The sequence below is a fragment of the Erpetoichthys calabaricus genome, chromosome 16 (assembly GCF_900747795.2).
Source record: "Erpetoichthys calabaricus chromosome 16, fErpCal1.3, whole genome shotgun sequence".
NCBI lineage: Eukaryota > Metazoa > Chordata > Cladistia > Polypteriformes > Polypteridae > Erpetoichthys > Erpetoichthys calabaricus.
Window position 1 is genome coordinate 65,675,300 of NC_041409.2, and position 14,809 is coordinate 65,690,108.

At 35.0% G+C, this 14,809-nt stretch overlaps 1 protein-coding gene across 4 annotated transcripts in view; it reads left to right on the top strand.

Annotated features, from left to right (window-relative positions):
• ylpm1 (YLP motif containing 1) overlaps positions 1-14,809 on the top strand; it is a 139,963-nt gene that overhangs the window by 71,918 nt on the left and 53,236 nt on the right. For 2 of the 4 annotated variants that reach the window (XM_051920190.1, XM_028821188.2), the window contains exon 18: positions 813-864. The exons of the other annotated variants lie outside the window; for them this stretch is intronic. In XM_051920190.1, the coding sequence (XP_051776150.1) occupies positions 813-864 (52 nt within the window). The remainder of the gene's footprint in view (positions 1-812; positions 865-14,809) is intronic. 4 annotated transcript variants of the gene reach the window in all.

Here is a 14,809-nt window from a genome sequence, read left to right on the forward strand (position 1 = left end):
GAAGTAGTGGTGAAATTCTGAAATTTACTGAACACAGCATTTTGAGAAAATATTTATTAATGAATTTAGTAATTAACCAGGTCAAGTATAAAAAAAGAAAAAAACAAACACAATTAACTAAACAATTAGTTTTCATCATAGTGAAGTATACATTAACCAAAATAATATGAGAATTTCTCTAATAAAAATAAAAACTAACTTAGATATTGAGTTTACATTAAAATCCTGGACATAATGTTTGAACAAGCAAAACTTTCTATGAAATCAGTCAAGATTTATTCAAGTCGTTTGTGATTTAAATAATGTCTCCATTACTGTACAACAGCAATGTAGGCAAAAACCAGTGAAGGTATATTGCGAGAGTTTTCCAAAAAAAATACTAAATGTTGAAACAAATAACCTTATAATTTGTAAACTTGTTTAACTTCCTTTGAATAGCATTGTCTCCTAAAAAAAACAAAAAAAGTTTATTCTTCTAAAATGTGTCCTGAACCAAAAATGTTTTTTATATAGTTCCTAACACCTTTGCAGGAAATATTTGTAACTGTATTCTTCCAATCTTTTATTTAATGTGTACTTTGATTAGGGACATTTGTCAGTCTTTTTAGCTTTAAAACATGACCTACAACAATATCAAATGAAATGTTTGCGGTATTTGTTTAAAACCTGTTTTTATTAACTATTATATGTTTTTAATGTCTTCACTTCATTTTCCACACATTCGCAATGGTCTTTGTAGTCCACACTACTGTGTGTTGAATGCTCCTTAACTTTTTGGAGTCTCTCTCTCTTTCTTTCTCTATATGCAATAGGGGTATATTCCAAAAAGCAAATGGGAGATGGACACATCAGAAGCAAAGCTTGGTAGGTATTTTGTAATGCTTATTGTCTTTATCATAATGTTTGTTTTTATTATTACTATTCTGTTTGAAATACAGAGTAAAACATTTTCTGCAAACATAGCATTTAGACATAATAGTTTATGTATTTTCATTTATGTGTCTTAAACTCCTTGTGTGATGTGCTATTGGAAACTAGTCTTTAAATCATTTTTATTAATTTTGTAAAACATCTTACATAATTTATTTTAAATTTAGTTGTGGAACTATTTAAGCAAAACAAGACACTTTACAGATATCCGAGTACATCATTCTCTTTCAAAGTATCGACGGTGGTTTTCATTGCCACACTATGACTAATTTAAGTGTTATTTCTAAAATCCAGTAGATTTGCAATGCCAACATAAAGGCACTAACTTATGCTAAAGAGAAGGTGGCATTAATAACATTTTTAATGCCAGGGTGTTTCTTTTTTCGAGGATTAGCTAGGTTTTAATTCAGACTGTGTGTTCGCCATTTCTGACATTGAGAAATATCCTAAGAACTCCAAAACCACTGTAAACTTGCCTAAGCCAAGTTTGTTCTTGAAATAAAGGTTAAAAAAATAACCCAAACTGGACACAACATCATCACCTCACAATACTAGAAAGGACAATGTCTTAAGTGGTGCTGAAGTAGCTTGTCTTGGAAGAAATATGTGTAGTTGTGCATACGCAGTATTATGGAATAAGCAGAATTTGATTATAAATACTACACTCATTTCCTAAATGGGTTGGAAATATATAGAGTTTGAAAATCCAATTCTGCCTCTAAACGAATGAGGAAAGAAAATTGCCTTCTTTGTATGGGTATAAAACTTCAGCAGCTTTATAAGTTGTCTTGTTGCTTAATCTGTTTTTTTAAGATAATACTATGGATCTATTGTTCAGGCCAAAGGGAAAAAAAAGACAGCATTTAGGCACTGCTTTGTATGCTGATAAATATGATTTTAAACAGAAGTATATTATTTTTGTGACATTTTTTGAGAATTGCAGATGTTTTTGTGATTTATTTTAAGTTTAAAGTTTTTAAATTAATAAAATGTTAAAATACTACAATGTAAGCACAAGTCTCACAGTAAAGTTGTATGATATGAACATAGTAGTATATTAATTTCACTTTAGGAATGGCATTTTGATTAGAATAATAAAGTGCTGAATTAATGTGGTATTCAAACACACTAACATTTTATCACATAAAATAAATGATTGTAGCGCAGTTTAACTGAGAAAATTTGTGAAATAAGAATTGGCATAAACATGGTTCTTGTTTGCAGTAAGTTGTACATTTGTTATTCTACAATCGCTGGTGTTTTAACAGTGCTATGTATTAGCCAATACTACTTGTGTTATTGAATGAATTAAAGTAAAACTGGTGCGTGCCCTAGTTTTTTAGGCTATAATGAAGTATTAACATGTGCATATTACAATTGTCTGCTGTCATAAAATGGAGTTAACACACATGGCTTAAAACGACACATACACCTGGACAGACATGGTCTTCAAAAGTGTCCACCAGCACCCAAACAAAAAAAAAAAATGTCCTCTCTTCACTTTGTAAACTTGTAGCTTGACATATCCTTTTTCTTGAAGTGATGCAATTGCTGTTTTTTTAATGTTGAAAAGTGCTGGATTTCAATTAGTGTTTTGGTTTTGTCTAACAAACTACAGACCTTACCTACTAGTTCATAATAAACAAAACAGTATATTATTAATGTTTCTACAGCTGTGCTCTTCTAATAGTTCATATATATGTAAACAGAATGCATTTAATGTTGTTATAACTGTGCTGTCCTTTATTTCACGTATTTGTGTACAATAGATGATATATTTTTGTATACAATGTATTTTTATTTGACTTATTTTTCTTGACATTAATTGATTTCACTAAATGTATCCTCTCCAATACTGATTTTCTATTCTGGTATAATCTCATGTAAAAACCGTTTTAATCGATGATTTTTAAGGTTAAGCAACTTGCTAATATGATTCATATCAAGGGGACAGTATTCCTGTGACTGGTACAGTGTGAATACTATTACAAAAATAACTTGTTTGTTAATGTGGGTTTAAATGGTAGTCTTAATTTCACCTGTATTTGGAATTAACCTGTCCCTCCCCAGCACCGTACTGCTACATCATTTCTATGCCCACTTTTTTCGACACCTCATTCTGTAATAAGCAGTGTTAATGATTTACATGTAATTAGCAAGATAAAACTGATCATAATTAGCAAGATGAAACTGATCAGTAAATCTGTTTAGTAGGAAGTTATACAATCCCACAGAATAAACCCCAAGCATTATTTTTACTGGCCATTTCATAGCAGTTTTCCATTTTAGTTAAACTGTGTTTAATCAAAGCCTTCCCAACTAGACTGCTTCAGGTATTGAAACATGCATAAAAATGCAGTCTGTGTAAAGCTAATTTCAATAGTCATAAAACGTTACCCACCTTTTTTATATTGTTAGACATACGAGTTATGCCAGGAATAATTTCACTGTACCCTCTGAATGTGACCAGTAGTACTACTATAACAGAAATTTAAGAGTATGTTAAATGACTTTACAGTTTTTGTTGTATTGGTCTAAGGGTAACTTTTTGAATGTACTCTAGTCATACAAATTAATGAGGAATGACTAAAAAAAAGACAATTAGTATATGCCACCCAAATACGGGGTGTTAATAAGAAATGTAATGAGTTACTTTGTGAGGTGGAAGTACATTATGAACAAGAGTAATTGTGTACTATCTGAAATAGTAAAATGTGTGCTTCAATTTAAATGTTTAAATATTGTCATTTGTAATGGGGGGAAAAAAATCAAAAGTATCATAATCCCAAAATATTTCACCAACCTCATTAGGATATACAGTAGCAGGTTGGATAATGGATGGATGGATGGATGAAATATTCAAAAACATGCTCTACATCAGTGTTTCTCAACCTTTGAAGTATTTGCGACCCGAGTTTTCATAACAGTTTTAATCGCGCCCCCCTAACGTTTTTTGAAACCCTAATAAAATGTATTCCTATATTTTTTGCTGCCGATACACCGCTACAAGTTTAAAATTTTCCTACGAATAACAAAATTACGTCACATATGGCAACATTCGCGCCCCCTTTTTTGTTACTTTGGGGTGCGCCCCATAGTTTAAGAATCATGCCATGCTGTACATGGTAATGTTTCATATTTGTCATTTATTACCATCTGAGAGTGTCTGTTAAAGGGCTTGGACCACCAATAATGAATCAAATACTAAAATGTTATATTTGTGATCAGTAGTCCCAAAATATAATTAAATGACACATGTCTTGCCATCTTGATTACCATATGAAGGTTGATGGAACCTGTAAATTCTTTTTTTGTCGTTTTATTTTCACACCCTGGAAATGTACATTTCTGAACCATTGTTCTTGAAACATAAAATTGTAACGGCTGACCTTTTACCCAGACCAGCCACTACACTGCCAAGACTATTTCCTTGGATTAGCCTGAAGACTCTCGAGATGATAACAAGCTGTGCTCCTTACAGATTGTCTTAATTTTCCTGACACAATGAAATAACCAGCCAGTAAACAGTAGACAGATATGTAAAACCAAAAACAGATATATTGACAATGATAAATATAAATACACACGAAGACAGGTGAATATTCAATCATATATAAATAAAATTCTTTTGCGTTTGAAACGGAATTTATGTATGACCACGTGATATGGAAATTATGTATGAAACGGAAATTATGTATGACCACACGATATGGAAATTACCTATGACCACAGAACATATTATAATGCAGAAACTAGCCAGGCGCGTTCTGACAGAGAAGTTTTATTTATTCGTCCACATGACTGTCGCTGAAACTGCCACGTTGAAACTTTTTTTTAGTTGGCAGTACTTGATAGTAGAAGAGATGAGGAATACAGCTTTGTGTCTTTCTACTTTTTAACTGTTCGGAGCTGTAAACAGTGTGAAGACGAGACCGCCTTCACCTGCGAAGGGTCGTGAGAACAAAGTGGACGCTGGGAGGCGCAGAATGTCAGGCAGCTCCGCAGAGTCGAGAGCTTCGCAGTTTCGGGCGGTGTTCTCTCTTCTCGTACTGTTTGTGACACTTCAAGTCCCCCGTCGGCTCTTGGGAGAGTGGAAATCTTTGCAAATGAGTGTAATCGGCACCATCGAAGCACGACTCTGTTTGTAAATTGCCCTGCACAACTACTTACTGTCTCTTAAGGTAAGTTCGGGTCACTAAAACCCCACAACATTCAAGGTTGCTTTAGTGATTGTTTTAACAAGTAAATCACAGGCATGTAGTGCAAGGTTGTCAGGCAAAAATTTGGACAATCACATAGAAAATATAATTTCTATACCACAGCGGTCGTGTAGCGCCTTTCACAAGGGATCTACTACTTACCTATTGTGTTATAGCGCCTTTAAAATGTAGTTTACCCGAAACCACTCCAGTAGTGCTCAATGTATCTTTACTTCTTAAATGTTAATGTTTTACTGTTTAATAACTTAGACTACATTTTATTTTTTTCCCTTGCTCTCAGTGAGCGAAGCCACTGGGTAATCAACTAGTAATATACAGTGCATCCGTAAAGTATTCACAGCGCATCACTTTTTCCACATTTTGTTATGTTATAGCCTTATTCCAAAATGGTGTGTTGGCTGGGATTGGCTCCAGCAGACCCCCGTGACCCTGTGTTCGGATACAGCAGGTTGGACAATGGATGGATGGATGGATTAAATTCATTTTTTTCCTCAGAATTCTACACACAACACCCCATAATGACAACGTGAAAAAAGTTTACTTGAAATTTTTGCAAATTTATTAAAAATAAAAAAATTGAGAAAGCACATGTACATAAGTATTCACAGCCTTTACCATGAAGCTCAAAATTGAGCTCAGTTGCATCCTGTTTCCCCAGATCATCCTTGAGATGTTTCTGCAGCTTAATTGGAGTCCACCTGTGGTAAATTCAGTTGATTGGATATGATTTGGAAAGGCACACACCTGTCTATATAAGGTCCCACAGTTGACAGTTCATGTCAGAGCACAAACCAAGCATGAAGTCAAAGGAATTGTCTGTAGACCTCCGAGACAGGATTGTCTCAAGGCACAAATCTGGGGAAGGTTACTGAAAAATTTCTGCTGCTTTGAAGGTCCCAATGAGCACAGTGGCCTCCATCATCCGTAAGTGGAAGAAGTTCGAAACCACCAGGACTCTTCCTAGAGCTGGTCGGCCATCTAAACTGAGTGATCGGGGGAGAAGGGCCTTAGTCAGGGAGGTGACCAAGAACCCGATGGTCACTCTGTCAGAGCTCCAGAAGTCCTCTGTGGAGAGAGGAGAACCTTCCAGAAGGACAACCATCTCTGCAGCAATTCACCAATCGGGCCTGTATGGTAGAGTGGCCAGACAGAAGCCACTCCTTAGTAAAAGGCACATGGCAGCCTGCCTGGAGTTTGCCAAAAGGCACCTGAAGGACTCTCAGACCATGAGAAAGAAAATTCTCTGGTCTGATGAGACAAAGATTGAACTCTTTGGTGTGAATGCCAGGCGTCACGTTTGGAGGAAACCAGGCACCGCTCATCACCAGGCCAATACCATCCCTACAGTGAACCATGGTGGTGGCAGCATCATGCTGTGGGGATGTTTTTCAGCGGCAGGAACTGGGAAACTAGTCAGGATAAAGGAAAAGATGACTGCAGCAATGTACAGAGACATCCTTGATGAAAACCTGCTCAAGAGCGCTCTTGACCTCAGACTGGGGCGACGGTTCATCTTTCAGCAGGACAACGACCCTAAGCACACAGCCAAGATATCAAAGGTGTGGCTTCAGGACAACTCTGTGAATGTTCTTGAGTGGCCCAGACTTGAATCCGATTGAACATCTCTGGAGAGATCTTAAAATGGCTGTGCACCGACGCTTCCCATCCAACCTGATGGAGCTTGAGAGGTGCTGCAAAGAGGAATGGGTGAAACTGGCCAAAGATAGGTGTGCCAAGCTTGTGGCATCATATTCAAAAAGACTTGAGGCTGTAATTGCTGCCAAAGGTGCATCAACAAAGTATTGAGCAAAGGCTGTGAATACTTATGTACATGGGATTTCTCAGTTTTTTTATTTTTAATAAATTTGCAAAAACCTCAAGTAAACTTTTTTCACGTTGTCATTATGGGGTGTTGTGTGTAGAATTCTGAGGAAATAAATGAATTTAATCCATTTTGGAATAAGGCTGTAGGAATATGCCATAAAAAGATTATTTCTAGATCCCTTTTGTTGTCGCAAACATCCTTTGAAAACACAGCAGACATGTATTCTTATAGCTAAACTTTTACTGATTCAGAGAGAGCATATTTAGGCAGTTTTTAGGCTTTTATTTTCCAATTGCTTCTTGTGTCCCCTGTCTTCCTTTATAAATTGATAGGGCAGGCAAGATTTTTTTTTTTAAAGTTATAGAAAACGTTTGACTTTATAACACAGGCTTGCATGGCAAATGCATATATAGAATAATTGTGACGAAATAACTTGAAAAATACCAAAGTTATCCTTAAGAGGGCCAATGGTGCGTATTTGCACTGAAGAATTTCTTTTGGTTTTTCACCAGTTTATAAAGGTTACCTGTTGTCATGTCTCAGTGAACTGGCTGACAGGTCAGTAATATCTCAGGAAGGCTTCAGCTCCATCATACCTGCTGTGCCGGAAGCCATCAACCGACAAATGAGTCTTTAATTCAGTTTTCATATGATGTAGGTGTGCGTACATAAAACATGTTTTTGCCAACATAAAATGGCAATTTGCAGCAGTGTTGGATTTTCTTAACATAATCTGTCCACTTTACTAAACTCATACTGCAGTAAGGGCATGTAGCGAAAATGAAGCTGCTCCTGTTAACCATAAACGGTTACATTCCATTAATGAACCTAGTCATCTGTGATGCTGAGATTAACAAATGTTATGGCTTTGTGGTCTAGATCAACACGTTACTCATTTATTTTGAGGCAAAGTAGCTTTGGGAGATATGATGGTACTGTACGTGATGGCTGGCTTGTTGGTAAGGTAAATGGTAAACCCCCAGTTTTTCAATATGGCCTATGTTATTCATTGTAATAGGAGTCATGTCATTATTTGTGACAGGTAATAGTGGGAACATGCTCAGATGTTGCTGGCTTGTGGCTTTACTTGACCCCCAGGTCACAGAGGAGGGGCATTACATAGGACTTGATGCATAAGGAGGGAGGCTGCTCTGCCAGCCAGTGATGGTCTGCAGTATTATGATTGCTTATGTACTAGGTTGATTAGCTTAGCCCATACACGGTTATTTCAGGGTGGCAATCAGACAGGGTTAAAGACTTGTTTATTGTGTGCACATTTACAAGGTAATTGTGGTTTATAAAGGTAAATTGCATAGAAATGTGCATACACCAGGTTTTATACATCTGAATTTTTTTTTTCTGTTTTGTTCTTCTTTTCCTGTATTTTGGCGTACATATATTTACACACTTAAATCTACTCAAAGTTTATAAGTGAGATCCCTCAGCCAATCTGAAGGGTTACTTCCATGGCAAGTGCTTCGCTAATCATGAACACATCAAGTCAGCAAGCTAAAATGTTTTCTTTTGTAATATAGACAATTACAGTAATCCCTCGCTATATCGCGCTTCGCCTTTCGCGGCTTCACTCCATCGCGGATTTTATATGTAAGCATATTTAAATATATATTGCGGATTTTTCGCTGCTTCGCGGGTTTCTGCGGACAATGGGTCTTTTAATTTCTGGTACATGCTTCCTCAGTTGGTTTGCCCAGTTGATTTCATACAAGGGACGCTATTGGCAGATGGCTGAGAAGCTACCCAGCTTACTTTTCTCTGTCTCTCTTGCACTGACTTTCTCTGATCCTGACGTAGGGGGTGTGAGCAGGGGGGCTGTTCGCACACCTAGACGATACGGACGCTAGTCTAAAAATGCTGAAAGATTATCTTCACGTTGCTATCTTTTGTGCAGCTGCTTCCTGAAACGACATGCAGCACGGTGCTTCGCATACTTAAAAGCTCGAAGGGCACGTATTGATTTTTGATTGAAAAACAAACTGTCTCTCTCTCTCTCTCTCTCTCTCTCTTTGTCTGCTCCTGACGGAGGGGGTGTGAGCTGCCGCCTTCAACAGCTTTGTGCCACGGTGCTTCGCATACTTAAAAGCAGCCCTATTGATTTGTTTGCTTTTCTCTCTATCTCTGTGACAGCCTGTGCTCCTGACACGCACTCCTTTGAAGAGGAAGATATGTTTGCATTCTTTTAATTGTGAGACGGAACTGTCATCTCTGTCTTGTCATGGAGCACAGTTTAAACTTTTGAAAAAGAGACAAATGTTTGTTTGCAGTGTTTGTATAACGTTCCTGTCTCTCTACAATCTCCTGTGTTTCTGCGCAAATCTGTGACCCAAGCATGACAATATAAAAATAACCATATAAACATATGGTTTCTACTTCGCGGATTTTCTTATTTCGCGGGTGGCTCTGGAACGCAACCCCCGCCATGGAGGAGGGATTACTGTATAGTGTTCCAAAGATTATGTTGAAACATATAACTTTTTTGGTTTTATTGGGGTTTCTGTCACACTCAATATGTTGTGATCATATTTTGAAACACAAGCTACTGTACATAGTCTTAAACTTAAACAGCTAGATCTAATCACAGTGTTTTGGATATCACCAGTAGTATTAATATTGTGATTTAAGGTTTTGTTAGATGTGCCCAGTTTTAAAGGTACCAACGTTTCTGTAATTAAAGAACAATGAAAAAGGTGTGTGTAGTTGATACAAACAGATATTCATATAATTGCTGCAAAAATTTGTAAATACGATGAAATAGTAACATAGTTTTATCTAATGGCCCTAAAGTTAAGCAAGCAACCGAAAATATGATTGGAAAGTTAAGTATGTAAATTAAAACATCCAGTCTTCTGGTTCATTTAAAGTCAATATACTTATTGCATTCTACAATTTATTCCACACCTTGCTATTATTGATGAGTTTTGTTGTAAACAAAACATTCTGCATTTTTAAGTTTTACAGCTGAAGCAAATATTTGATTTAATCACTATAGGCACTTTGGTGTCAATTTTAAATTAAGTAAAAAAAATATTACACATGCATAACAAAGAAAATATATAAGGTGTTACATTTTCTTTCATACTCCATTCAATATTTGGAAGTTTTTTTTTTTTGATTTTTACTTAGTTATATTGAATATTCACCATCTAATTAGTTTGTTAATCTCAGGTTTGTGTTATGCCAGATGGAGCAGTGGGTAAACAAAAGGAAAACAATTTTAACCTGCTTTAGGCATATGTTTGCAGTTATCCATAATATTCTAACATTATACAGTACCTAATTTAACTGTTGTTGATTTCTGAAAAGAATGTCAAATGGAAATATCTTCAGTTTTAATTGTGAAAGATACAGTAATTCTAAAGCAGTTATAGTTTGAAATGAATGAACAGTAATTGAAAATATTCAAGCTATTGATTAGATAATTTGGTACTTTATACAATTGGGGATTTAAATATGCCAATCTAAATAGTTTCTGCCTGTGTTTTAATGGAAATATCCTTAATATCCTTCAGCCTGTTGTATTAAATAATTTTTTTTCTGGAAATTTCTCGAATTTATATTGTACTGTGGCCTCGTAGCCAATTGCAAAACAAAGCTGCGCACAGAGACAAAAAGTTTTGTCTGAAACCACCTGTTACTATATTTTGTGAAGTTTATTCATCAAGAATATTTGAATATTGTTCTAATATTATCAAGACTGTTATCAAAGAGTTAGAACATTTAGCAAATTGAACTGTGATTTGTATTTGTGGCGCAAGCGTTAATACTTAATTTGTTTTTAATATCTGTCACAGAAATTCTTTTACAAGGTTAAGTCAGAGAAAACAGTTTATGAGAAAAATTAAATCCCAGTCATGCCCATAAAATAAAAAGGGAAGATCTAGAGGAGATATAAACCAACACATTTACATATGTTTACAATTAAACATTTCTGCTTTCTAAGAGCTGTTGCTACAGTGATACAAAAATGTTTTGATAAGTTGCTTCTCGAATGAGGTTCACTAGTAAGATCTACTAAATGGATTATGAACTCTTGATATTATAGATGTCAGGGTAGTAGAGTGGTGTGACACCACCTTAAGAGGCTTTGTTGAAACACCATTTCTGTAGGTTGCATCCATTGTCCAACTGGTTCTTTTATTATATTATTGCTAATTTTTTTGACTGTGTAGTTCTGTTCTCAGATATTTTAAAATGCTGGATAACATAAATCTTCATATTTGGTCTGCTACTTTGATCTTTAGTTCTTTGTTTTGCTTTCTTAAAATAAACTATTTCCCCCATTTTGCACATTGTGATCTATAAATACACCTAGAAATAGGTTTCTTCCTTTATAAATAATTGACTTAGTGCTTTTTTGTAAAGTAAATGTGCTTTTACTTGAATCATTTGCACATTCAAAGAAAAACAACTGTACCTGTGTATGACAAATTCCTTTTGTAAATCCAGACTATCACAGCAATATAAAGATTAATTATCACGTTGAGGGCATGTGTGAATACATTTGGGGGACAAATGTTGAAAGGACCTCAATCCAGGAATTTTCCTTCTCCACACCCATTCTAATTCATGCAAGTGAACCAATCATTAAAGACACAGTGATATAGACAAGAAGATGATAAGCAATACATTTTTTTCAGAAAGTTTTTTTTTTTTTTTTGGTAATATTCATTGTTTGAAGTGTCTGCCCATAATGTAGTTAGAATTCTGGTAATCAAATGAACAATGCCAGGTGCTATCTGCTTGATGATAATTGTTTTCAACCATCAAAAGCGAATGATGCTTTGAGATAATAGTGAAATATTTAAGAACAGTAAAAAAATGTAATCCCATGTCTTTATATCTGCATTGTTTATTATTTTAAAAAAAACAATAGATAATGCACCAATCTTTCTTGACTTTCATTATCATGGAAGATAGTAGGTTGTTGTATGATAAAAAATTTAGCAGTATTGTAATGAAGTATCATTTCAAATGGATTTTGCTAAATGTTTTCATTAGTTTATGGTAGTCATTTGTTAAAATGTTTTCAACATCAATCTTTAACAGGTGCTGCCTGAAGTTGTTTTGATTAATTTTTCTTGTTGCTTAAAGGCAAAGTGGCAACAATTTTAAAAGTTATTAAAAGATGACTTGATTAGATGCTGTGGAATAAAGAGTGGGGAGTTGAGATGTTGAGCAAGCAGTAAAACTGCAGGAGGTATTACACTAGGTGAATGTGCAACAGAAATGGCCACAGCTCATTCCAAAAAGCTGTAGAGAATGATTGTTGAAAAAGGTGATTTGAGAGTTCAGTGGTGGGTAGTCAGTTGTCTCCAAGCATTTGCACTATGTACACCTTAACTACAGTAATACCTAATAATGTTTAGAGCTTCTTTCCCATGACGCATATACATGTGGAAGACCATACAGGTTAAATGACACTGTAAATCAAAGATGGCAATTGAACCAGAAAGTTTTGTATTAGTCTGATTCTCTAGGGTTAAAGTTTTGGCGATAATGTCACGCTGAATTAAATTTCATGTACCACTGTACTTTTTTTTGAGTGTCCAGAGCAAGTAGTTTTACAGATCACAACAGAATAACATTCAAAGCAAAATTATAACTGAGGGAAGAAAAATGTAAATTTCTTTCTCTAAAAGTTTAATAACCGCATGTACAGATAAGATAAAGAAGAGTCAGTTTGCCCATAACTGCCTTTTTAGAAAGGTGAATTATTGAAAGTTATAACCAATTAAGACTTATGGGCAGACCTGGGGAAAAAACTTTTTTTTCAGTAGGAGATATATAAACCTTTAGTCCGGTTAGTGGGTTGTTCAAAGGTTTTTGGTATACTAATAAATTCTTATTCAAATGATTTTAAGTAAATGTTAATATTGCAATTAAAATAATAGTGCAATATACAGTGCCTTCAGCAAGTATTCACTCATCATTGATTTTTTTCTCACTTTGCTGAGTTGCATAATCATATTAAAGCATGTTTATATGATAGTTTTTTCTACTGATCTTGAAGCAATTGTAATATTAGAAAAAGGTATTTAGATGGCTTAATAATGGTAAAAATCTTAAAAATGTTTAGTTAAGTTTTCAACCTCTTTGTTTTAACAACATAAACTGCATGAGGTTTTCAATTTTCCTTGTGAAATCACATTAAATATATGGTAACAATTTATGTCTGTGTTAATTTAGAATTTATCTGTGTTCAGTTGTATGATTGCACAATAAAAATCATTGACTATGTGAATTCTCATAACTAATACGACAAATTACACCAGTCCTGGTGTTAGGAAGACCAAGGGGCTGCCCATGGAACAAGACGAAGTTTTTAGGAGGACAAAAAAAACCAAAAAGACTGACAAAGCTTTGAATGCTCCTTGGAGCTCTGAGAAGTCCATTGTAACAACATTGATACAAGTGTTGCATAGCCCAGAAAGCAACTAATATAGGGACATCCTTCCAAACTGAGCAATTAAAGAGCAACAGCAGTTTTCAAAGAAGTGACCAAGAGACCTGCTGCAGTGCTGTTTAGCTGAAACTGGAGGAACATAGGACATCAACAATCTCTTCAGCACTTCACAGACTCAGCCTCTTTGGTAGAGTGCCTAGATGAAAGTTGCTCCTGTGAAATTCCAATTTAAATGATGTCTGGGATTTGTTAGATGCCATGGGAGAAAATATGAAACCTTTTAGTGGGGGGAAAACTGGAGTGATGAGTCTAAAGTTGATCTCTTTGACCTGAGGGCAAAACAGGATGTTTGGGGCAAACCAAATATGGAACAACACCCACGTTTGCTATTAAGCATACTGGTGGCAGTAACGTGCTGGTGTTGCTTTTCAGCAAGAAGAACTGGACATCAAGTGCTATCAAGGACATCCTGGATGGAGCCAAATACAGACAAATCAATTAGGAGAACCAGTTGCAGTCATGTATTATTTTCCAGCAGGACGATGACACAAAGCAAATTGTAAAAACTACTAAAATATGAAATTTTAAAAAAAAGTTAGTGTTCTGGATTTGCCCATGCAGAACAAAGACTTGAATCCAATTGAAAATCTCTGGTGTGAATTGAAAAACACCTATTCATCAGTCTTCTCCATTTAATTTAAAAGAGATGGAGCAAATTTGAATTGTAAAGTGAGCAAAAACTCCAAAATCTAAATATGCAAAGCTCACACAGACATACTGAAGAAGACTTAAGGCTATAATTGCTGCTAAGTGACTACATACAAATTATCAGAGGGGAAAGCTTGTAAATGACTAATTTAAGCCTTTCATTTTTTCAAAAACAAAAATTTTAAAATAATGTTTTTTGATTCATGCATGTGTTGAATTTATTGTACTAGTTAAGGGAGAAAAATATTTTAACGCATTAATTTGGAGGTGTAACAGGAACAAAATGAGTAAAAATTCAAGGGGGTGAATACTTTTGAAGGTGCTTTACATAAAACTATTTTTGTGTTAGAAGTGGTTTTTTTTTTGTTTCTTTTTTAAAATAGAGTTCCTCATAGTGAAATCATAATAGAAATAATTTATGACGTGTAAGAGTATTAAGTCATGGCAAGATAACAAACAAGGAAGGGAATATAAAACCCCAGTCTACAAACGTTACAAAAAATTATAATACCAAATTAATTAGCAATGTTAATAATACAGAAACAGTAATAAATCCAAAAGCAAGCATCCAAATTAAATGTACGTATTGTATTGAAATGCTATGTATGTGTGTATATTCTGGAAGGCAATATTTTTCCTCTTGAAATAAATAAAGCTATCATCAAAGTAAAAATAGCAACAAGGAAATGTGTAAAATTTAAATCG